The sequence below is a fragment of the Hyla sarda genome, chromosome 1 (genome assembly GCF_029499605.1).
Source record: "Hyla sarda isolate aHylSar1 chromosome 1, aHylSar1.hap1, whole genome shotgun sequence".
NCBI classification, from domain to species: Eukaryota; Metazoa; Chordata; class Amphibia; order Anura; family Hylidae; genus Hyla; species Hyla sarda.
In genome coordinates, this window is record NC_079189.1 from 144,078,207 (window position 1) to 144,104,716 (window position 26,510).

The following is a 26,510-nucleotide window of genomic DNA, read 5'->3' on the forward strand; positions in this document are numbered from 1 at the left end:
GCCATAACCATGGTATAAAGGGAGTGTGTCACCTTATTTATTTATTTTTTTATGACAAATTATACTGAATCAAATACCTATTTATGGAGGCAACCATCTTGTTTTAGGTGCTGCAACAGCAATTCCAGAGATTTGCTTTACATCAGGACATAAGAAAATTAAGTTATTCCTTTTCTGTTATGAATGAGCATTTTTCATGCAATTGTCTAAGGTCACTGTGCAGTATGGAAATTCTGGCTTGACTCACTGAAACACCACCTACCTTGCTGATGTAAATCCACAAAGTTACAACAGATATGACTTGGGGCTAAATTAAAAAGCTGAATCTAAGGGATTTCTATCTCCTTGCTGCTTGGAATTCCCATATCTCTACCCTCAGTGTAGTGTTCATTTAAACAGCTGCAGAAGCACAGTACCAAAGCAAAGGAAAACTAGCATAGTCAGGCATGCTAAGGTCTGAGCAGACAGTGCTCTTTTAATACGGTAAACTGTCTAAATAAGAACATTTTAAATATTGCAACAAAAGAAAAAAATATTTGTTCTTAGTTTAGAGTTCAGTAAATACATACGAGGCAGCCAATCTTTAGTGGATCCTTTTAACTCACCGGAGCTTTATGAGAGGTGTTACCTTACATTGATATCCTGCCATCTGATGATAATGAAACAACTGCTGAAATGCTACAAAACAGGATGTCAGCTGTGAGCTCAGTGGCCAGTGTGAAAACTGCAAGGTTTCAGGGTTTTGGTATGTTTTTTGTAGTTCCAGATATTAAGCTGGAAAAAATAAAGTAATAAAGTATTTATTTTCTTGTCCTGTTTTGCTTTATGTATTTCAGGCAAATACAAAGGTAGTTTGTGAGGTAAATGTGTATATAACATTTATTTAACCACTTTCAGACCAAGATTGTACCCCTTTCCTAACCAGACACATTTTCTAAAAACATTTTTTAGTACAATGAGTCTTTTCTTTTGGCAATTGAAATTTTTCAAAGATACACAAGACTTTTAATTTTGTCATTTTTATCTTAGTAATTTAAAAAAAATAAAACAGAAGTCTAATTTTTAAATTGTATTTTTTTGATAGCACAAATTGATGCCAAAATAATGTTTGAAGTTACATCCCCTTTCCATTACGCACACTATTATGTAGGGACCGTGGCTAGGGGTGTAGTTTGGGCATTTTTTTTTTGTTTGTTTTAACATGCATATACACTTTTTATGTTTTATTCCTTTCTTATACGCCATACAAAAACTTTGGAAGGCATTTGCTCTGTAAAATGTATGTTTAAATTAGGTAAATTTTAAATGACATAGTAGCTGCAGGAAGAATTATTACTTCCTGCTGATCTGTAGACACAGCATGAATTGATAATAATAAACAGTCGGGAAGACAGAGCAGGTAATACATCACCCCTGCCTTCTGTCTGGCGAGCTCGGCTATCACTGATGGCATACAATGTCAGTGTTAGGATCTACAGGGTGGGCCATTGATATGGATACACCTTAATAAAAAGGGAATGGTTGGTGATATTAACTTCCTGTTTGTGGCTCATTAGTATATGTGAGGGGGGAAACTTTTCAAGATGGGTGGTGACCATGGTGGCCATTTTGAAGTCGGCCATTTTGAATCCAACTTTTGTTTTTTCAATAGGAAGAGGGTCATTTGACACATCAAATGTATTGGGAATTTCACAAGAAAAACAATGAAAAACCCATAGCAAGATGGTGCACCACCACATTATGGGTGTCAGGTCCGAGCATTCCTAGATGAACAGTTTCCTGGAAAGTAGATTGGTTGTCGTGGGCCAGTTGAATGGCCCCCAAGGTCTCCCCATCTGACCCCCTTATACTTTTATCTTTGGTGTCATCTGAAGGCAATTGTCTATGCTGTGAAGATACGAGATGTGCAGCACCTGAAACTACGGATACTGGAAGCCTGTGCTAGCATTTCTCCTGCGGTGTTGCTATCAGTGTGTGAAGAGTGGGAGAAGAGGGTTGCATTGACAATCCAACACAATGGGCAGCACATTGAACACATTTTATAAGTGGTCAGAAACTTGTAAATAACTCATGAAAGAATAAAGTTACATTAAAACCAAGCACATGATTGTTTTTCTTGTGAAATTCCAAATAAGTTTGATGTGTCACATGACCCTCTTCCATTGAAAAAAACAAAAGTTGGATTCAAAATAGCCGACTTCAAAATGGCCACCATGGTCACCACCCATCTTGAAAAGTTTCCCACCTCACATATACTAATGTGCCACTAACAGGAAGTTAATATCACCAACCATTTCCATTTTATTAAGGTGTATCCATATAAATGGCCCACCCTGTATTTCTCCTTGTGATAAGTCAACTCCAGCCATGTTGATTAGTAGACAGATTTAATGCACATGTATCAATACAGGTGGATGTTCTCTTACAAGCAGAGAAACAGCTCTGCAGAAGAAAATCATACCCCAAAATAGAGTGTTGCCATATAAATGGGCTGTAATCTAAGTGTAAGCTTATTGGCTCAGGAAATCCCGGTGGATAATGGTATATAACTTTATTACCAATCACAGGGTTCCTTTACACTTTCTTCCTTATCATACAAAAAGCTTGTTATCCAACAAAAGCCTCATTATTTACCAAGGTCATTTGGATAGTTTTCCACCTTCTGGGCGCTGGCCAGGACTAGGACATTGGTTTATTGAAACTAGATAAAACCAGACTAAGGCTGGGTCCACACTACGTTTTGTCCCATACGGGAGCGCATACGGCAGGGGGGAGCTAAAACCTCGCGCTCCCGTATGTAACCGTATGCGCTCCCGTATGTCATTCACTTCAATGAGCCGACCGGAGTGAAACGTTCGGTCCGGTCGGCTCATTTTTGCGCCGTATGCGCTTTTACAACCGGACCTAAAACCGTGGTTGACCACAGTTTTAGGTCCGGTTGTAAAAGCGTATACGGCGCAAAAATGAGCCGACCGGACCGAACGTTTCACTCCGGTCGGCTCATTGAAATGAATGACATACGGGAGCGCATACGGTCACATACGGGAGCACGAGATTTTAGCTCCCCCCTGCCGTATGCGCTCCCGTATGGGACAAAACGTAGTGTGGACCCAGCCTTACACATCTAAAGTTAGACATACATATATATATATATATATATACACACACACACACAGAAAACATAGATATCAAAATATAATTTTACCAACAGTCAGTGCCACTTCAGTACTTTGCATGGCCATTTTAATATACCCTTTTAGATTAAGTAACCTAGGTCATCTTTTCTGCACTTAATGTCCCTGGTGTACTGTAATTAAAAACATGGCCGAGAAACATGTTGGCTAAGTGGACATTTAATTGGGTAATTGGCTACAGTACTCTATGGTGATCTACTATATTCTTCATCTACTATAACACTTTTTGTATCTATTGGTACCTGTCTGTTTGTCCCCCAAAAAATATATTACTAGTTGGAACCCTAGGTAGGTTCTTGTTCAGGATCCTTCTTGTAAGGACAGTTACACTGGTGCTCGGCAGGGCCAAGTGTGGATATGGCCAAATAGGGCAGAGTTCTTTTCCCTCCTTCTGCCATTATAATATTGAGAGTCATCCACACAGTCATTCATCCTGCCCTGAGTAATTATGATTTGATCTCATATTATTTAATCTCATGCGTTACTATGAGTTTTGGGACTTAAATGTTGTGGCTTGATGGCTTTTTATGTGAATTTAATTTAAAAAAAAGATTTTTAGGTGCGTATATTTTATTTTCCGGTACTGTAATAGTTTTCTTTGCTTTTGTATTATTCCTGTTGTGGTGTCATAGGTCAATGCAATTTTTTTTTCTATAACACTATCTCAGACAGCTCTAATTATCAGCTTGATGCATTTATTCCGAGTGATCAGAGATGAGTAATCTGTGTAGGAATTGCTATTTTAAGCTGATCTGTTCCACGTTGGTGGTAACAAATCTGAATTATGCATCAGATCTTGAGTGCAGACATTTCATCAGCCACAAGGAATGCTCTGTTGTTTGTGTCTGAAGGTTATCAAGGTCAGCTCATAATCTGTTCCAGTGTAAGTGCAAACAATATACATAATTAGAGAAAATTATAGAGGCTTTATATCAGAACACTTCTATGTAACATTTTGAAAGCCATTAAGTAAACTCATGGTTTATATCGGTCTGCTGGGCAGCATTGTTCAGTTCCACCACTCGTACATCAAAGACCAATTAATGGTATTTTGTAAATATTTTATTTTTGCTAATGTTTAATTTACACGGATATTAGAAACTTTTAGAAGTGTTCAATAGCAGCTAATTATCAAGGTTTACTCTGAGGTTTCAAAATACTTCATAAATTACCGGATTAAACGATAAACAGGAAACGAACCGGAAAAAGTGTTCCATAATGGCTGCAGATTTATATACACTGTTTAAATCATCCCATATGCATGAAAACTTTTTGACCTTTTTGTTTCAAGAACATAGCCTACTTAAAAAAATACAAGACAACTATTTTTAACACATATACTTTACTATGTATATTGCATAACATAAAATGTGCAAAACCAAAGCAAGATACAGTATACAAATATGTAATAAATATGCCACCCACCCTAGATAAGATACTATTACTAAATTCAAGCTCTAGCTTCCTATTATAGCTTCTTCTTTCATGTCAACATGAGTTATTTGAAGGTCACATCAGATGAGTCAGTTTCTTAACCCCCCACCCCCATCGATGTCCTAAACAAGTAGGTTTCAGGCTTAGCTGTTGATATAAATGGAAATTGTAAATTTCTAGTGCCCCACGTGTTCTGACACTAATTTTAAATATGTAGCCACCTCTCTACTGAAATGGCAGAAAGTAACCTACCGGGTGCTTACTGGCAGGCTTCCGTAACAACATCTGATTTCAGGCACTGTCATCTTTCCAATGAAATCTGTGTCCCATGTGTTTAGGATATCATGGTGTTCATCTAAATGACATGTCAGATAATGCTTAAATGAAAAACCCTTGAACTTTTAGACTCCTAATATTAATAGAAAAAAATAAACTATTTTGTGCAAAACATATTGAATAAGGCTCTCTGTAAGGGCTGTCACCGGCTAACAAAAAGTTTAGCATGGATGTGCCTGTTTAGTCAGTTTAAACAAAGTTGCGGGTATTTACTTTGCATGAACAAGAAAACAAAGGAGTTTGCAGTTTCTTTTGAGAAGTCTTCCAGCTGGATGGCTTTTATATACACAGATATAACATAAAAACCTTGATAGGAATAATCAGTAGTCATTCTAAACGTATGTGTAGACTTGCATGTAACATGCAGTAAGTGTTATCAACTTATACAGTCAAGCAGCCATAGCATTGGATTTATTTCCAATGACCTTAACACAAGTATTTACATAGCCTCATGGGATCAACGGCTTACGCTCTGTTCACATTGCTGTTTAAGGCTCATCACAGAGCATGAATTAACAGTTTCATCAGGTTGGACAGGAGGAAAACCTCTTGCCATAAAACATCTGAATCCACAGTGGAACACCAACACATCCCATTATAAGTAAATAGGGTAGGTTGGGATCTGTAGTATAATGGACCTAAATGAAAGGAAGCCATGAGGCAGAAGTAAACAGAGCCTGATTTAGTAGTTAATATTATTTCATCTGACGTGCACAGATCAATGGCCAGTTATCTAGCCATTACCAGAAGTTAAAATTCTGATCATGTTAACCATACATCTACGTCTAGTATGACGCCAAATCCTTAAACCTAATGCACCTTTTTAAAGCAGAAACACTCATATCCATTCAGACTCCTTCTAGCTTCAGTTGTGCAGCTAGGGGGACCCCATTCGAGCAAGGAGTAGATGCCCAAGCAAGAAGGTCATACATGTTTTAAGCTGTGATAGCCACTCAATCTTAACTAGAAAGAAAGGTCTTATTTGTATGTTGGGTGCATTTATTCAAATATTCAAGCTGCAGCATTACGGTGTAGTTGGGATTTCTTTTTTTTGTGTGAAACCTGATCAGTTAACAAAACATACTTTTAAAATGCATCACCACATAGACATCAAGTTAATGTTTATAAAGGCACATCTGTTGTGTAAGGCAACCGTTTATTGCACGAAAGTCCTATTACGAAGTGTTGAAGACACAAATTTAAGAAATCTGAAGAACAATTGTCAAGGTGCAAACCCTACAAGAAGACCAACCTGCCTCACAGTGTATCCAAAACATTCCACATAAACCTACACAAATATTGAACATATGTTGCTTTTCTTCTCTTGTATTACTATATAATTACATTATTTTTATTTTTAATTCAGGTAGAATGCCAACATTTTCACTAACCAGAATGAAAGTGTCACTATTTCTTGAAAAAAATATAAAACTGACACATCATCAAGATTGGTTGGGGTGCTGGTGTTCAGACCTCCACCCGTTGTTAGAACAAGATGGGAGTCTCAAGTCTGATTGCTGCATAAAATGAGCTCCATAGAGTCCATCTCCAGCAGCAAGACGGTAAAAGAGGAGCTTGCTGATTCTAGGGATAGGCATGGGTCTGAACGCCCAGACCCCAAACCAACCAAACTTCAAATATGTCCCTATGATGTGTCAAAAGATATTTTTTTTGTGACATGACAAAAAAAAAAGTCTAACATTTAGTTATAGCAGTTATACTGTTTAGGTAAGTTTTATGTGGACCACAATCTGGAGGAAAATCAGTTGTGTTCCCATAGATTTTGATCACGTCTATTTTTTAGGTATTGATTTTCTGGAACTCATTGCAAAAAGAAAAACAGGTATTTCTGTAAAAAGAGACACATCAGAAATTCCTGCAAATGAGGCAACAACTTGTGCCAATTGTCAATTAAATGAGAATGTAATTACATCCAGGGAAAAGTTTAATTAATTGGAGTAATTAAGATGATGGGTAAAATATAAAAAAAATGAGGCTGAACTGTAGTTATGAGAGCTGCTGTGCTGGGAAAAACAGGGCGCCTCCATACTTCACAGGGGGGTGGCATATCCCACCAATTGACAATTGGCACCTTATATTGCGGTAATGTGCTTAGATGGGAAAAGAAAACCTATCTGTATTAGCTAAGGATTATTAAACAGTTTAATGGAGTTAAACCCTTCCACATTTGTCTACATATATTACCTATTTATTTCTGTGCATATAGAACTTTAAGAATTGTTATTAGGATGTGGCCCTGCAACGTTGGTATGACAAGAAGCAATATAAGTTTTCTATTTTCTAATGTCCCTAGAGGCAAACGATATTCAGTGTAAATAAAATAATAACTAGACTAATGGGCCTACAGACAGATTTTGACCGACCTGCTCAACAAGAGAAAACCCTTTAGTCAGAATGTGTCTTAGATTCTTTTGGTCCGTATTTTATGTACTGTTCCTTTTAGATGAACAGGGGTAGTGACTAATATTTACTGTATATATCACATTTTACCAGATTTTTTTTCCTTGTTAAAGTTGGACATGACAGTCAAACGTTTGGCACTTTAATATGTAACTAACTGATCTGATAAAGAGATATACAGTACAACATTGTTTGGCAGAAATCTATTGGTATATACAGTTGAGGCCATAACTTATCTGGACTCAAGATCTTGTTGCGCAAAGATACAATTTATAGTGTTCCAAAAAGGTGTTGGAAGAAAACAAAAAAGCTTAAGGATGTTATCTGGAATTAAAATAAAACAGAACTGACTTCCTCAAAAAGCAGCACCACAACTTTTTCCTGGTGTGACTGATATTGCTGTCAGTTCTTTTAAAATAAATGGAGCCAAGTAGTAAGACCACACACCATCCGAGGACCGATATATGGTGCTGTTTTGGAAATGTTTCAATTTCTCGATAACCCCTTTTAAGTAAAATAATAAACACACAATCGCATTGATCCAAAAGACCAGCACTTGTTAGAAATAAAATGCTTCTGGATCCCTAAAAATAGTGGATAACAAATGTATAAAAGTATAATAGCATCCCGGAAAAAGTTCAGCCTTCTGAGCAATCCCAGGAATGTTCGGGGGATTTTTACATTTGTCACATACTGTTTTTATGGATCTCTAACAAGTGCTGGTCTTTTGGATAAATATGATTGTGTGTACAGTCTGTCGGAGGAGCTGGCCGTGCACCACACCCAAGTGAGCTGACTTCTTGTACTTTGTCTTTAAAATACTATACAATAGATATCCATAGCCATGGTTTTCTAGAATATTTAACCCAACACCGCAATGTGTTATATAGGGATATCATAATGCACCAGAATTTATTTATTATGGTGCCCTGGGTTTAAAATTAGGTGTTTGCAATATGGTAGAATAATTTATTTCAACTCAAGAGTCCAGTATAATATCCTAATGCACCAGGGATTAAGATGACACTGGCTACATCTGTGTTGTTTTATGTTCTTAAATTATTTCCGCTCGCTGTATAAAATGGACTTAATAGACTTTCTATAGAATCCATCTCTTACTCCCTATTGATATGATTAAGTATAATATCTATATTTCATAAATTATTTTACTAGAATGCACTAACCTGAATTATAAAGTAAAATGAACACAAGTGATTGTTTGCTGTTAAATAAACTCTGTGCAGTAAGGAACACATAAAGGTAGCAAGGATATAACTACCAAAGCAGCAGGCAAGGCCTTGCTATTGGGCCTAGCTTATGAGGGACAAATATTTACTGCAAGTTTATGATACATGTGTATGAAGTAGGGGAGAAAGAAAATGAAGGGCCTGTAAATAATATAATGCAGAGTGCCTAGAGGAAAGTAAAAAGAGGTAAGGACAAACTGTTCATTACGTGGCTACTTTATGGTGAAATGGAAAATATTTTGCTATGGGGTCTCATGTATATGTAATACACTCTTGCACGGTAATGACTTTTTAATGTCATTTTACATGTGTCTATCAATTATTTATATGTTTTGGCCCCAGAATCCACTTTGCGTGTAAAATTTTTACAATTTGCACTATACTCATCATGTTAGGTCTAACATGGGATAGAGAGAGAAAGACACTGTGGTAAGACATAAGTTATAATAGCGTATAAACATAGAACTATATATCTCAAGCTTAGAAACTCCATTCTGCTCAATGTGAGTTTCATAGCAATGCAAAGAGAGACTGATTTCCAGTCTACGCAGACGACGCTATATGATACAGGCAGAGTAGTATAACGGAGCCTAGAACAGCCCTCATAATCTAGAATTGGCCCTGCTGCTGTGAATATATTATTCTGTCCTGTTCTATCATACGCTCAGTACAAAGCAGTACTAAAAGGACCCTTTCATGGTCTACTTTCATGGTGTCTGAACCACGAGTCACTGGGGCAGTCCCAGATCACCTCTCCCTGCCTCACCCATATTGAGAGCAAGATCTCTCGTAGTACATTTATAGGAAAAGATCTATCAATCATGGTTGGTGGGGCAGAGGAAAGCTGCTGGGGACCATCCTGATGACTAGTGGTTCAGGCAGCATAAAAGTGATTAGAGGTTCCCTTTAAATTGGCCCACTACAACCAATTTAGTGTTCATTTACTTTAGAGCTCGAAAGCAATGTGAGTGCTGCACAATGAGGAGACGCACAGTACTGATTGTAAATGCAAGTTCCATTAGGTACACTGTGTCCTTATTCTGTGTCTATGGATTCTAGTTATCCAAACACTAGATTTTTCTGTTGACTAGAGTATTGTATTGCAAATTGTCTTGACATAAATCTAACTTAGTGCTTATGTTGTATTATATATAGTGTTTTTTAATGTTGATTCTATAATTTTAAAGAAGTATCATGCATAAAAACGTATTTCCTAGTTTTAGATTGCAGGGGGGGGGGGGGGTTCGATCACTGGGACCCCCCCCCCCCCCACACACACACAATCTTCTGCACAGGCCCTCTGCTCTCAATGGGAACGGAGTGTCATGATTCCTGCACAAAGCGGTGGCCAACATGCCCCCTCCATATATCTCTATAGGATTGCTGGAGCTAGCCGAATGGCTCTCTCATAGACATATATAAAGTTTTTTTTTTTCATCCAACGCTTCGTGCGGGGGTTGGCATTCCCCATTACTGGGGAGAGCACCCGTGCAGGAGATCACAGGGGTGGTAAGTATGGCCAAGTATTTTAGCAACATATACAACCACTCCATGTACCCTATTGGATTCCCGTCTCCCCCACCCATCTATGAGCAATAATGGAGTGCCATTTTATAAAAGAGTAGCTACCATTCTGGAAGACTAGCCATCCTTGTATAACATGGATGGCCATTCATTTAGGCGATGTTAAATTTTCCATCAACGGCAAGCCCACCAAAGGATTTCTTGTGGCCCACAATCATTGTACTGTTATGCCAAGGAAGGACCTAGTCTAGTGACTAGACTAAGACCTTCCTTAATATCAAGGGCAGGGATATCAGATATCAACTGCGTATGCATCCATTATCCCTACTCTCATTGTGCTGCTGGCCACAGTAAAGTGATTCTGGTCACATAAATAGTAAGCCCTAGGTACATCTATGTAAGCAGGCCATGATAGTTAACTGTTAACTGAACAACATTAACATTGTCAGACCAACTTAAACAAGGACAAGAACTAAGTACTTAATCATAAAAAAGTGTGCTGATTGTAGCACACACAGCCATGTAGTCAGTGCGTGCAGTCATACATTAATGTAGTCAGTGAGCACATCCATACAGCAGTGTAGTCAGTGAGTGCAGCCATACAGCAGTGCAGTCAGTGAGTGCAGCCATACAGTAGTGCAGTCAGTGAACACATCCATACAATAGAGCAGTCAGTGAGTGCAGCCATACAATAGTGCAGTCAGTGAGCGAATCCATACAGAGTAGTGCAGTCAGTGAGTGCAGTCATACATCTGTGCAGTCAGTGAGCGCATCCATACAGCAGTGCAATCAGTGAGCGCAGCCATACAGCAGTGCAGTCAATGAGCACATTCATACAGCAGTGCAGTCAGTGAGCACATTCATACAGCAGTGCAGTCAGTGAGCACATTCATACAGCAGTGCAGTCAGTGAGTGCCACCATACAAATGCACAGTCAGTGAGTGCAGCCATACAGCAGTGCAGTACAAAAATCTTGACATGCCCTGCAGTTTAACTACATGAGTTGAGTGGCCATGAGGAGTGTAGCCTATTTCACTTTTGGCCCTCATCTACTGCCAAGTTGTGAAGGCTTGGTCTAGGACTTTTATGCAAGAAAACCAGGTGTGTATCAGCATTTTGAGGCTTTTACGCTTAAAGGTAATGCATGCAGCTGCAACAGATGCTTTGTTAGTAGCAACTGTTGCATATTCCATTGTTTGTGCTGCATGCATTGTATCCATGTACCTTGTCAAAACCCAATCATCCAGCACAGCAGAAACTGCAATGCAGAGGTAAACACTGCCTAAATTGTTAATAAAGCACAGAGGTATAAGACGATTATAATGAAGGAAAATATTACTATTAACCCCACACAGGAAAAAAAAAAAACAGTAACCAGGACCAATAAGCCCATTTTCTATCAAGTATTACAGGAAGTAGTAAAAAGTATCATATGGTAAAGGAATTCATCACAATACCATTATAACTGAGAAAATAGAATATCATTAAAAACAAATACCAACATAAAAGCTATAAAATGGTACTTGAAATCTACACAAAATACTGAAGTGCTAAAAACAGTCCCCGATCACATAATATAACACAGAATGTTGTTGAGCCAAAGCTGCAAGTTCTTTTAGGAATTCTGGAAATATGGCAGCTGCAAGCAAAGCATTTCTAGTGCGAGTAGAGACTGTAGAAAGAGGGGGATCTAGGTTATTTCTCTGCACTCCAGCATGCAAAGGGTGTGTAGAGCTCATTTCCGTGTCTCCAGTCCCAGGCAAATTATCTGTCAAGAAATTGTAACAGTTAGAGCAATAGACTTAATGGGACATTTTACGATACCAACTGCATTACATTACATGTATATCATGAAGCGTCTGTGCAGAAAGAAACTTTTAACTATTACAGTTACAGATTAAATTAAAAGTTATGACTTCTGTCCCTGGACAAGAGTTTTCAGTGGCAATAAATAATCATAAATAGTTTTTTATGGAAATTTCTCAATTAACACTTATCTTGACTTAAAGGGGTACTCCGCTGCTCAGCCTTTGGAACAAACTGTTCCGAACGCCGGCAGCTCGTGACTTCATAGCCCTGCCCCCTCATGACATCACGCCCTGCCCCCTCAATGCAAGTCTATGGGAGGGGGCGTGGCGAGCCGTCACGCCCGCTCCCATAGACTTGCATTGAGGGGGCGGGGCGTGACGTCACGAGCTGCCGGCACCAGCATTCAGAACAGTTTGTTCCAAACGCTGAGCAGCCGAGTACCCCTTTAATTCCAGTCCTACAGCCTATCATAAAGGATATCTGTAGTCCCGTCTTCTAGTTTTGGATATTGAAATTTATTATCAAATTATTATTGTTTCCACTGCAATACAGTACTAAATGAAGCTTACTCTCATTGTTGAAGATAGGCTTCTGCTGAAATCAGGTATAAAGTCCTAAAGTAAATTATAACATTTACAGCAAAGCCAGTAGTATGAGTAGTAGACAGCAGTGCTTCAAGTGACCAGCACTGCATTGTAAATTAAGATAAATCTAACCAGTATAAAGCCAATACATGTCTAGAGGCCAAACATGAAGAGAGTTCTACAGTACTGTATGCTAGTAATATATGACAGCACCCAAGAAACATCATCGGGAGAGAGTAGATACAATTTTTGTGTGCCCTGTGCCTCAAATACTTTCTAAGCCTCTCTAATAAGGCTGCACTTCCTGTCAATTATGTAAAAATGTGTGCAGCAACAAAACTGTAAAATGGCAATATCTGTCTAGGTAAACAAAAGAATTACCAAACCTTTTTCCAAAAAGTGTAAAATATATATATATGTACAGTACAGACCAAAAGTTTGCAAACACCTTCTCATTCAGAGTTTTCTTTATTTTCATGACTATGAAAATTGTAGATGCACGCTGAAGGCATCAAAACTAATAATTAACACGTGTGGAATTATAGACATAACAAAAAAGTGTGAAACAACTGAAAATATGTCATATTCTAGTTTCTAGCCACCTTTTGCTTTGATTACTGCTTTGCACACTCTTGGCATCCTCTTCATGAGCTTCAAGAGGTAGTCACCTGAAATGGTCTTCCAATAGTCATGAAGGAGTTCCCAGAGATGCTTAGCACTTGTTGGCCCTTTTGCTTTCACTCTGCGGTCCAGCTCACCCCAAACCATCTCGATTGGGTTCGGGTCCAGTGACTGTGGAGGCCAGGTCATCTGGCGCAGCACCCCATCACTCTCCTTCTTGGTCAAATAGTCCTTACACAGCCTGGAGGAGTGTTTGGGGTCATTGTCCTGTTGAAAAAGAAATGATGGTCCAACTAAACGCAAACCAGATGGAATAGCATGCCGCTGCAAGATCCTGTGGTAGCCATGCTGGTTCAGTATGCCTTCAATTTTGAATAAATCCCCAACAGTGTCACCAGCAAAGCACCTTCACACCATCACACCTCCTCCTCCACACCAGCACACCTGTGAAGTGAAAACCATTTCAGGTGACTACCCCTTGAATCTCAACAAGAGAATGCCAAGAGTGTGCAAAGCAGTAATCAAAGCAAAAGGGGGCTAGAACCTAGAATATGGCATATTGTCACACTTTTTTGTTATGTATATAATTCCACATGTGTTAATTCATAGTTTTGATGCCTTCAGTGGGAATCTACAATTTTCATAGTCATGAAAATAAAGAAAACTCTGAATGAGAAGGTGTGTCCAAACTTTTGGTCTGTACTGTATATAATATAGTTTGTTCATACATGAGTGGACCCACCATACTACCAAATCGGTTTGGCTGGTTTGGCTTTCATTCTTCGAGAGGCCCTTTTAAAAATGAAAAGAAGCGATCTGATTGGTTGCTATGGGCAACTGGTCAACTTTTCCTCTGCACAGGTTTTGATAAATCTCCCCCAGTAAGTTTAAACATAACTCCAGGTGCCTCCAGCCCATGTAAAAGAGGATCTGGGCAATGGGACTGAATTACTGGTCATGTGTTTTTTCATGCACTGGATATATTTGTTGGATGTTCAGAGAGAAGATTAAAAGAACAATGGGGTGTAAATGTGTTGCACAGTTTGTCGATACTGTTTAGAGACTTTTGGTTGCAACTTTTGCTTTAGAAGCTTTTTAAAAACTTGAGGCGCCATGCCATAGTCCAGTTTGCTTTTTGCAGTGGTCAGAAATTTATCATGTGCACATTTTGTCTCACTGGTATAAAAGTTGCAGGAAAAATCCCAGAGTGGCTCCATACAAAGGGGAGTTTTGAAGTAAGAAATGTGATCCGCACCATATTTATCACATACCCTGCACCATTTAAAGCGCAACAGTCATGAAATCTGGGTGCAATAACCTGCACACAGCCTTTGTACTGTGTGCAGGTGGTGTGTATAGCAATGTTTTTCCTAATATTTGGTGGCTTTCATGACCCCAAAAAATGCTTTTGATCAAAGCCACTGATGGTCGGATAGGCGTGGCACATCGGGGATGCCATGCCCCACCCCCTGTATGTTAGCGCTGGGACTGCTGTGTGATTGACACACAGGTCCCAGCGCATGCGCCCTTCAGCTAATCTAAAGTGCCTGCCGCTGTGTGTCATCCAGCAAGCACTCGCTCCCGCCGCGTCTTTCTCCTCAGTGCGCCTGCGCAGTGCTAGCTGGATGACATGCAGCGGCGCACATAAGATTAGCTGAAGGGCGCATGCGCTGGGATCTGTGTGTCAATCACACAGCAGTCCCAGCGCTGACATACGGGGGAGGGGGCGTGGTGGTGGCGGGGCATCGTGTATCTCGCACCACGCCTATCCAACCGTCGGTGGCTTTGTTCAAAAGCATTTTTTGGGGTCATGAACGCCTGCAAATATTAGGTAAAAACATAGCAATACACACCACCTGCACACAGTACAAAGGCTGTGTGCAGGTTATTGCACCCAGATTTCATGACAGTTGCGCTTTAATAAATTTAGTGCAGGTGCACAGTTTTCACTGCACAGATTAATGGGGTAAATTGATGTGAACCTACACCACTCTTGATGAATTTCCACCAATATCTAGACATGAGAAATTTTTTATTATTTTCATTGAAAATAAATGTTCCATGTAAGATTTTTTTTATTGTGGGATGCCTTTTTTTTTATTTTTATTTTTTTCTTGAGAAGGAGGATAAGCAATTTAGACCATGTTTCTTCTATATGAAAATATCAAAATATATACTTGGTATTTTTAACTACTGTGAATGTACACCCTGTTCGTTCTTACTGAACTTCACACTGCAGTTCTCTCTCAGTCTAATTTCACACTTCATTCCAGGTATCTGTTCATCCTTTGTCACCAAAAGATGGACAAGAGAAAACCTTTTGAAACATTTCCTTGTTTCTCTTTTTCCATTGAATTGCTTCTAATCTAAGAAGTGTACCGTATATACCGTATATACTAGAGTATAAGCCGAATGTAGCTTCTAATCTAAGGAGTGTACCGTATATACTAGAGTATAAGCCGACCCGAATGTAGCTTCTAATCTAAGGAGTGTACCGTATATACTAGAGTATAAACCGACCCGAATGTAAGCCGAGGCCCCTAATTTAACCCCAACAACCCAGGAAAATGTATTGACTGGACTATAAGCCTAGGGTGGGAAATACATCATCCCCCCATATCATCATCCAGACCCCCGTCATTAACACCCCTGTCATCATCCCTCTCATCATCATCCCCCTCGTCATCATCCTCCCTTTATCATCACTGCCTGTCAATCCCTTCAGTGGTCTTCAACCTGCGGACCTCCAGATGTTGCAAAACTACAACTCCCAGCATGCCCGGACAGCCATCGGCTGTCCGGGCATGCTGGGAATTGTAGTTTTGAAACATCTGGAGGTCCGCAGGTTGAAGACCACTGCCGGGCCTTCTTCATCATCCAGATCCCCTTTAGTTTTCAACTCACCTCCCCTCGGTGAGAAGGAAGGGTGAGCTGGTCCGGGCCAATTATCCTGCAGGGACCGTCAGGTGGGGAGGGTTAGTCGTTCCGGGCTGTCCATCCTCACCGGGAGGCCCTCTTTTCCGCTCCGGGCCGGCCCCGGACTAGTGACGTTGCCGTGATGATGACGCACAGGGACATTCATGCGCAGGGACGTCTGCTGCCATGCCATAGTCCAGTTTACTTACTGATGGACAGCCCGGAACGACTAACCCTCCTCTCCCCACGAAAAATCGTGCTGAAAAACTCAGCTTATACTCTAGTATATATGGTAAATAAACATTGCAAAGGCAGCAGCAACACTGGGATGATGCAATCAACATGCATTGGAGCATTGTATGCCTTTGTCTATTTCCAGAATAACCCTACATTGTAAATTTAAACAGAAATATTCTCTGTACATCTTAGAGATTACATAGATAAGAAAAAAAATCCAACCTACTGTATATGTAAAAGTCTCATACCATTGAGAGGAATGTGCACAGATGGCACAGGTAATGCAGTGTTGTACAAAAGAACAGAAACATTAAAAAGTTTTGGCCTCCTAATGTGTACTAGAACTATGAGATATATAGTCTGATTCCTTATGCATTAGCAGCGCATGGAGTCTTGCAGTTCAAGTGCGGAGAACTAGCACCGAGTTACAAGACGCCTATAACCTGCAAACCAGGCATTTGTCAAAGATATGGAGCCAGTCTGGGAAGGAAAGATACTGCGGAAGGTAATCACTGCACAACAAAAAGATGTAATAATAATAACAACAGCAATAACTACGACAAAGTGATGCCTGGAATAATAAAGACCGTCAACACTGGAGAGGTTTGCCTGCCTGCATGTAAATGTAGCTCAAGCACTCACTTTACCAGAGAAGACTTCATTCTGTCAAACCAGTTCAATGGGATAAGATATATTAACGTTAGCTGTAAAGTATTTCTCTATGCAAAACAATCTTTATTTTATGGTGATAGGGTATATATTTCTCACTTAGACACTTTGCATCCATATGATTGAAGTAACCAACGTAAGCACTGCTGTATTTTCATATTGACATGTGACTGTAGATGAAGACTAGGGGGGGAGATTTATCAAAACCTGTCTGGAGGAAAAGTTGCCGAGTTGCCCATAGCAACCAATCAGATCGCTTCTTTAAAAAATGAAAGAAGCGATCTGATTGGTTGCTATGGGCAACTCAGCAACATTTCCTCTGGACAGGTTTTGATAAATCTCCCCCTATATATCTATAAATGGCACTTTGGCTCCTTCTATTTGTTATGTATATTGTGCTATTTCTTTGCAATTTGTCATTGTGCAGTGTAGTAGACCCCTACTTGTATACAATGCATTCAGAAATACATTCTTTTTTTTTTCTTTTTTTTTTTTGCCCATTTTGTTATGCATGAGGCCTTGGGCTAAAATAATAAAGAAACCTAATTTTCATTGCACTCAGTACTCCATAATGAAATAAAAATGTGGAAGCAATTTTAGAAATGTTTGCAAATGTATTAAAAAGTTAAAACAAAAATGTTGTATGGACATAGGTATTCAGAACCTTTGCTATTGCACCTGAAATTTAGCTCCGGGCACCTTCCATGTCTCTTAATCATTTTTAAGATGCTTCTACCACTTGATTGGAGTCACCTGTGGTTAATTCAGTTGATTGGACATAATGAGGAAAGACCCAGCCCTGTCTGTAAAGATCTCACAGCTGACAATGCATATCAGAGAAAAAGCCAAGCCATGAGGAGGAAAGAGTTGTCTGTAGAGTTTAGATACAGAACTGTATGACCTGCATAGACTTGCAGAAGGGTAAAAAAATAAAAATAATGCTGCTGCACTGAAAGTTGCCAAGAGCATAGTGGCCTCTATTTTTTTTTTTTTTTTATGGCAGATATTTAGGCAACCAAAACACTTTCTAGAGCTGGCTGCCCCACAAGACTAAGTAACTAGGGAAGGAGGGCCTTGGTAAGAGAGGTGACCAAAAACCCAATGGTCATTCTGTCTGGGCTCCAAAGATCCTGTATGCAGATGGGGGAAACTTCCAGAAGGTCAACCATCGCTTCCCAATCTGGGCTTTATGGCACCTAAAGGACTCCCAGACTGCGAGCAATAGGATTACACTATTTTACCTCAGTCCTAAACTCCAAGTCTGGAGGAAATCAGGCTCTGCTCATAGTTTGCCCAATGCCATCCCCACAGTGAAGCATTGTGGTAGCAACTTCCTGCTGTGGGGGTGATTTTCTGTTGCTGGGAGAAGGATTAAAATTTTATTTTATATCAACTGGTGCCAGAAAGTTAAACAGATTTGTAAATTACTTATATTAAAAAAACGTAATCCTTCCAGTACTGATCAGCTGCTGCTGTTCTACAGAGAAAGTTCTTTTTTCTTCAATTTCTTTTTAGTCTGACAACAGTGTTCTCCGCTGCCACCTCTGTCCATGTCAGGAACTGTCTAGAGCAGGATAGGTTTGCTATGGGGATTTGCTCCTGTTCCGAACAGTTCCTGACAAGAACAGAGGTGTCAGCAGAGAGCACTGTGGTCAGACAGAAACAACATTTTAAAAGAAAATAACTTCTTGTGGAGTATCCAGCAGCTGATAAGTACTGGGAGGATTAAGATTTTTTAATAGAAGTAATTTACAAATCTGTATAACTTTCTGGCCCCAGTTGATTTCAAATAAATAGTTTTCCATTGGAGGGAAAATAGTGCAAATATAGAAACATTCTTAATGAAAACCTGATCCAGAATGGTCAGAAGAGAGGCTTAGGGATAACTTTGTCAATATCCTTGAGTGGTTAAGCCAAAGCCTTGACTTGAATGATGTGGGGAAGCTTAATTTTAGTTTTTATTTTAGCACAAGGCTCCAACATAGTTTATTATTATTATTTTTTTTAAGTAAAAGGGTCAGAATATTTACTGAAAGCATTGTATATTATGAAGGTAAAATTAGCTGTCATGCAGCATTATGCCTCATACCTTTGGTTAACACATCTGTCGATCCCTGGCTCATGTTCACACGAGCCACCAGGTATTGTTGAGCTTCGGCGAGCAACTTTGGAAAATTTTTCTCTACAGAAGCAAATTGTTCAATTTTATGTTTGACAGAGGCTAGGACCTGCAAACGAAGAGGAAAAATATGTCATTTATGGTTTTGTTTGCTGGAATTACTTTTCTCTTTAAATGTTTAGAAACAGGGTTGAGTTGATTTCATGAGGTGATGAATGAACCATTTTGCAACAAATAGCCTCAAAGGTCCCAGAAGAGACTGAGCCCAGAGCAGCTGAGGAAGCAAGTGTCTGTGTCATGATGAAGTCGCTAATATAACTGGCAACCTACTTGACATCCAGAGCCCTGAGACTAAATGATCATTGGAATTCCGCTCTATCTCCTCAGATAAAACCTCTCCAAACCTATTTTGAGGAGCACTGCCAAGCGGTTTGAGGGATTTCACCATTTACAATAATACTTGATATGATTTATTTTTTACAACAGCTAGAGATCACTAGAAAGACAATAGGGAAATGGAAATACTGGGAGAAGACACTTTTTGGTTTCTAATGACTTTGTCATTATATGCGTCATGTGGACAGCCCTGATATGGCAGTTTGACAGGCAGCCATGGATTTTATTGTGTGTAATCACTATCATGGACTTTTATAGCATTGGGAATGACCGTTCTATATGTATGTCAGCTAACACATTGAATATACGCATATGGCCTTTACTCCTAAACTGCTATGAACACAATGTTATCACTTTTCTTTGCACTATGCAGTCAAAATCTATAGACGGATATATAGTTTTGTAGGAAAAGTTCTAGAATCACTTTTTACTTATTTGTGTAAATCTCTGCGTATTCTGGACTAAGCCGTCAAGTTGGTGGTCCTACTCATTGATTGACGACTATCTCTTTATGCAAACTTCTAGATAGCTTTCAATAACTGTTCAGGACCGCCCACTTGACTACATAGCCCAGAATGAACAGAGATTTCCTTGAATGCAGTTATGCTGCATTTTTTCTCACAAAGCTATCAATCTGCTCAGCTCCTCCTGCTCTATAACATGATGGCTACAGACTGGACTACATTTTCAATGTGACAATGAGGATCCTACTATACTACGCAGAAAAGATGCTGGGCAGCCCACCTTATCAAGGACATGTTCACATGGTGTTTGTGTTATATATGTTGGAGAACCAGCAGAACAGTAAGCTGACAGATACACATTCTACACTTAGAAATGAGCCACAAATCATCACTTGTCGACTATTTGGTGCAGTTGTACTGTGGCATATGTTGGCATATCAGTTTCTACAGGATACAGACGCATTACATGTAGACCTGCAGCTGTATCCTGTAGAAACTGGCATTTTAAAGAGCCCTTCTACCAGTAACTTTGGACTCCTTTCTTCAGTTGTATCAAGTGGTTCATATCCAGTGTTCAGTGATTTGTTATAACTGATAGACTGACAATGATTTACAGAACACAAAATAAAAAAAACAACACAACACATAACACTGCGTATCACATTGTTCAGATTAGAGTTTTTACTTAAGAAATTGGTTATGCAAGTAGTTTGAGTATATATGTTTATTTAGTTATATTTATTTATACTTATAATATAATTATATTTCATTTTTAAGAGGCCAGGTTTTAATATTTTTTTTTTGCTATGGGCAACTGGTCAGCTATTGCTCTGTACAGATTTTGATAAATCTCCACACGATATACACCAAATACAACACATCTTTTACGAGCTGCAGTCCATTGAAGGGTGTTTAGGAATTCTGTCATGTCAAGAAATTATGAGAACTTTGTGCCACCAAGATTTACTTATTTTGTCCTCCATTCTTTACTGTCCATTATGAAATAAAGATGATTTTGTTGTTGATGTGTACTAAGTGTCTGTCAAAAGTTCGAATTCACTGGAGTAGTAGAAAAGAAATGTGCCTTCACCATACTCCGTACCAATTATTTCTACTGTCACATTTTTCTCTGTAGAAAGTGCAGCTGTCATTTTTCTACATAAAAAACAACTCATACTTTGTTTGTTTTTTCATATCTTTTCACAAATGTGATTGCTGCTTTTTAGTTATTTATCAATTAATCCTTCTAAGAACCAGAGACAGCTCTGCATTACTAGTTACTACCATGATCCACTGTAACTGGAAACATACTAATATGCAAAAAGCCTGAACTTAATTTCTAGCATAATGGATTTATAAAAGACAAAACATACAAGGACTGCCTTACTTTGCTTCAACGTGGCCAAAGCCCATGATTTCCGCATGTTGAAGACCACTGCTCTATTCTGTGCGGTATCCCTATGCCCGGGCTGCAAAAAATTTACAAAATAAACTTTAACTCACCTCCCGTTGGTCCGGTACCAGCCTCACCTGCTTCTTGGGGACGGGAACGTCGGACAGCCGCCAGCCTATCACCGGCCGCAGCGATGTTCCGCCTCGGTCGGTGATAGGCCTTACATGACAGTGCGCTCAGCCTATCCCCGGCCGGGGCGGGACATCGCTGCGGCCGGTGATAGGCTGATGGCTGTCCGATGTTCCCGTCCCCAGCTTAAGGCCGATGAACAGGAGGACAAGGAGGGCAGCGCTTGCGGGTGACATGTGAGTATTTACCCCGATTGGGGCAGCGCTGGGCTGATAATTAATTTGGAGGGTAGGAGGAGGAAATAATATATACTGTGGAACCGCCAAAAGTTACAAAAATACCGTGATACACACATTTGGTCATACCGCCCAGCCCTAATTTCAATGAAGAAATATCCAGGGATTGCCCCCTAAGGGTACTGTCACAAACAGCAGTTTTTGATCCAAAACGAAGAGTAGATTCAAAAGGATGAGAAATATAAAATAACTTATACTTCTCGTTTCTGCTAGATCCACATCTGGCTCCGGTTCAATAACTGCATCTATTTAACTTGCATTTAGGGAAATGATTTGACATTTAGGACAAGAAACACTCTTATTAAAAACCTCTAACATATTTAACTATAGGTCATACAGTTTCATATGTTATGGTCCATAGACCACCACTGTAAAGAAAACCACAGAAACATGGCAGATACCACAACCTTGAAGTACCAATCTACTGCCCAACTACTGGGACACATGTCTACTTTGTGAATACCCTATTCAAAAATTAAAGAAAAGGAGAGTGGAAACTGGCGCCTTGTGTAATACCCTGCTCCTGTATCCTGTGTGGATCCCAGGGCAACAATAATGCTTACCAAAACCCTTTCAGAGGACAAGCCCCCTTCAGGGGAAAAAAAATAACCTTTACTAGGGTACCACTAAAAACCTTCTTTATTGATATGCATTAAAAATGAAGTATTAATCACACAAATGACAAATATTGATGTTTTAAAATGATCAGGGATGTATCCCTTGCTTGTGGTGAGATGGCAGCTACCTCTGCCACCAATTTATGATATAGGAAGCTAATTGTTGCCTTCCTTCATTATTGTTGGTGAGAACAGTGGAGGTATGGCTATGACAGTCGTCCTTTGAGAGGGCTCTCACTTCTTCTCATAGATGTATAGAGGAAGGAAATATTCCCTACCAAGGGTTACTTAGTTGTTAATGGTGTACCAGATGCTCCTGTCTTTTCATGGGGGGTCTCTCACACCCTCCTACACTAGTACTTTAAATAGTCTGGAACTGACATCCAAGAGGAACTCACTGCCTCCTATTGACTTTGTTGCTCAGTACAGGTTTATATAGCACCTCCACTTCTGCCTGCCATGTCATAAATTATTTTTTGTTTTTTAATTTGTATTAAATATTCTTATAGAGTCCCTGTCTAAAAAGATAAACGCTAGCCCACCCGACGTTTCGCCAGTGAACTGGCTTTGTCAAGGCTTTGTCAAAGCCAGTTCACTGGCGAAACTTCGAGCAGGCTAGCGTCTATCTTTTTAGACAGGGTGCTCCTGATGAGGTTGCAGATGGTCTCCTGAGTGATGTCCTCCTAGACCTGGACTAAAGCATACGCCAACTCCTGGACAGTCTGGGGTGCAACGTGGCGTTGGTTGATGGAGCGAGACATGATGTCCCAGATGTGCTCAATCGGATTCAGGTCTGGGGAACGGGCAGGCCAGTCCATAGCATCAATGCCTTCCTCTTGCAGGAACTGCTGATACTCTCAAGCCACATGAGGTCTAGCATTGTCTTGCATTAGGAGGAACCCAGGGCCAACCGCACCAGCATATGGTCTCACAAGAGGTCTGAGGATCTCATCTCTGTACCTAATGGCAGTCAGGCTACCTCTGGCAAGCACATGGAGGGCTGTGCAGCCCCCCAAAGAAATGCCACCCCGCACCATTACTGACCCACTGCCAAACCGGTCATGCTGGAGGATGTTGCAGGCAGCAGAATGTTCTCCATGGCATCATTAGAACCTGCTTTCATCTGTAAAGTGCACAGGGTGCCATAGGCAAATTTGCCAAATTTGCCAGTCTTGGTGTTCTCTGGCAAATGCCAAATGTCCTGCACGGTGTTGGGCTGTAAGCACAACCCCCACCTGTGGATGTCAGGCCCTCATATCACTCTCATAGAGTCTGTTTCTGACCGTTTGAGTTGACACATGCACATTTGTGGCCATCTGGAGGTCATTTTGCAAGGTTCTGACAGTGCTCCTCCTGCTCCTCCTTGGACAAAGGCGGAGGTATCGGTCCTGCTGCTGGGTTGATGCCCTCCTACAGCCTCCTCCACATCTCCTGATGTACTGGCCTGTCTCCTGGAAGAGCCTCCATACTCTGGACTCTACGCTGACAGACACAGCAAACCTTCTTGCCACAGCTCGCATTGATGTGCCATTCTGGATGGGCTGCACTAACTGAGCCTCTTGTATGGGTTGTAGACTCTGTCTCATGCTACTACTAGAGTTAAAGCACCGCCAGCATTAAAAAGTGACCAAAACATCAGCCAGGAAGCATAGGAACTGAGAAGTGGTCAGTGGTCACCACCTGCAGAACCACTCCTTTATTGGAGGGTGTCTTGCTAATTGCCTATAATTTTCACCTGTTGTCTGTTCCATTTGCACAACAGCATGTGAAATTGATCGTCAATCAGTGTTGCTTCCTGAGTGGACAATGAGATTTCACAGAAGTGCGATTGACTTGGAGATCCATTGTGTTGTTTAAGTGTTCCCTTTATTTTTTTTAAGCAGTACATTTTTATTCCATTGGACATCGCAGCGCCTGACTTCCACTAGTCTTTTCTTCTTACTACTGTACTTTGTGGACAGTCACATATAAACTGTAAGTTGAATTGTCTATCAGTTTTGTGACCATATTTCACAAAGAATATTTATTACTATCCTTATACATTATCACTCTTAAAATGGTTGGTTTCACATTGGGGGTAATAATTTGTCATTTTTACATTCATGCTTTTAACTCTTAAGATGTATACCTGCTTTATATTTTTACAGTACCTGGTATAGAGAGCGAATGCTGGGCTGGAAGACCATGTTTGTATTGAGTAGGAAGGATCGAATAAGTGGCTGAGGGTAACTGGCGAGCTGTGTAATGATCTCAAGCAACAGCAAGTTCACATGCAAGGAGTTCTCAAGCATGTTCTCTAATTTTGACAACACAACACTGATGAATGGTCCTGAAATGAGAAAGGTAAATGCTTTCTACTTATCTCGCTTACAGTTTATAAAGGTGCAGAAGAAAATGCATTCTGAACATTGTAATGAAAAGAAATATTCAGATTTGTAGAAGAAAAATAATTAGCATAGAGTAAAACAAAGATAGTGATACCATCAATAACAGTGTATAACTACATGAACTATTACAAGAGACCGCACAGCCACACGCAACAGCCGATTCTTCTTTGTTTCCATTACAGAGGGCGCTGCAGATTACTAGGCATGCAGAGAAAAGAAATTGGACATATATTGTGACAATTTCTGATGACAGCAGTAACCTGTAACTTTGGCCACATTTGTTTCCCCAGTGTTGTTGAAAACAATGTTATAGAACAATTTGACAAAAAGTAAACTTAAAAGTGTTTGATATTTGAATATTTTTTTTTGACAAGTAAGAAAAACATGTCAAAAGCAGTGGTGTTGCTAAGAGGGTGCAGGGGTGTGGACTGCATCGGGTGACACCCACAAGCAGGGTGACACCACCAGGTGGGAAGCCACCCCAGCCTGTATTCAATTGTAAGCGCATCCTTAGGACACACTTACAATTGAATCATCAGTGGGTGGTGAGCTGCCTCTCCACCTGCACATAGCGTCCCCTGCTGGTCACAGTCTACTACACTCACTGGCTGTAGAAGGTTGCATAGTCCCATGATTGCACTGTGTAGTATGAGGAGGATGAGTTATTGCGCTGTGCCCAGCTGCAGTCTGGAGTAGAGCCATAAAGTTGTTGAATCCTTAGACGGGGCATGTACAGGACTAGATTCTTTGCCACAAAGGACCCCCGAGTGGAGGGTGGTGCGTAAGCACGAGGCCCAACTAGACAGCAATAAGTGGGAATTTTATTTAAAAAAATTCCCCAAAACAATTCAGTTGAAACAGACAGGGTTTACAACAAGGGGCGGAGCTTATCGGGTGTGGACGGGGCCTGTGTTGCCAAGAATGTTGGTTGGATGGGCCCTGCAAGTTCTTGCTTGCATATGCAAGGTTCAAGAAAAGAGATGAGGTGAGTATAGCAATATACACTGCAATGTGCCCTGTGTTATGTATTATTAACACTATATGTCACTTCTAAAAATTAAATCTTTTTTTTTTTTGTGAGACATAGATTTCCATGTTTCTAAGGTGTCAATGGGTATAATGTGCGAGTGGTATGTTTAATATGTGTGTATATGGCCAGTGTGTGAGTGGTGTATGCCGTATGTGTACCCTGTGTGAGTGGTGTATGCGGTATGTGTACCCTGTGTGAGTGGTGCATGTGGTATGTGTACCCTGTGTGAGTGGTGCATGTGGTATGTGTACCCTGTGTGAGCGGTGTATGTGGTATGTGTACCCTGTGTGAGTGGTGCATGTGGTATGTGTACCCTGTGTGAGTGGTGCATGTGGTATGTGTACCCTGTGTGAGTGGTGTATGTGGTATGTGTACCCTGTGTGAGTGGTGCATGTGGTATGTGTACCCTGTGTGAGTGGTGTATGCCGTATGTGTACCCTGTGTGAGTGGTGCATGTGGTATATGTACCCTGTGTGAGTGATATATGCAGTATGTGTACCCTGTGTGAGTAGTATGTGCAATATGTGTACCCTGTGGTATGTGGTATATAGTAAATAGCATACAGACTATTGCTTGTGGTCTATACAATGCTCTATCTTTTATATGGGTATTCTTTTATTACCATTTGCTGTTTATAGACATTGGAGTGGGCTGTGTTGGCTGGGGAGGGGTTGTATTGTAATACAT

At 40.2% G+C, this 26,510-nt stretch overlaps 1 protein-coding gene across 3 annotated transcripts in view; it reads right to left on the reverse strand.

The window, feature by feature from the left end:
• Window positions 1-8,325: 8,325 nt before the first annotated feature.
• FHIP1A (FHF complex subunit HOOK interacting protein 1A) overlaps window positions 8,326-26,510 on the reverse strand; it is a 260,100-nt gene continuing 241,915 nt past the window's right edge. For all 3 annotated transcript variants that reach the window (XM_056562809.1, XM_056562813.1, XM_056562814.1), the window contains 3 exons: window positions 24,557-24,735; window positions 19,082-19,220; window positions 8,326-11,924 (listed from right to left, as the gene is read on the reverse strand). In XM_056562809.1, coding sequence (XP_056418784.1) covers window positions 11,707-11,924; window positions 19,082-19,220; window positions 24,557-24,735 — 536 coding nt within the window. In that variant the 3' untranslated portion in view covers window positions 8,326-11,706. The remainder of the gene's footprint in view (window positions 11,925-19,081; window positions 19,221-24,556; window positions 24,736-26,510) is intronic.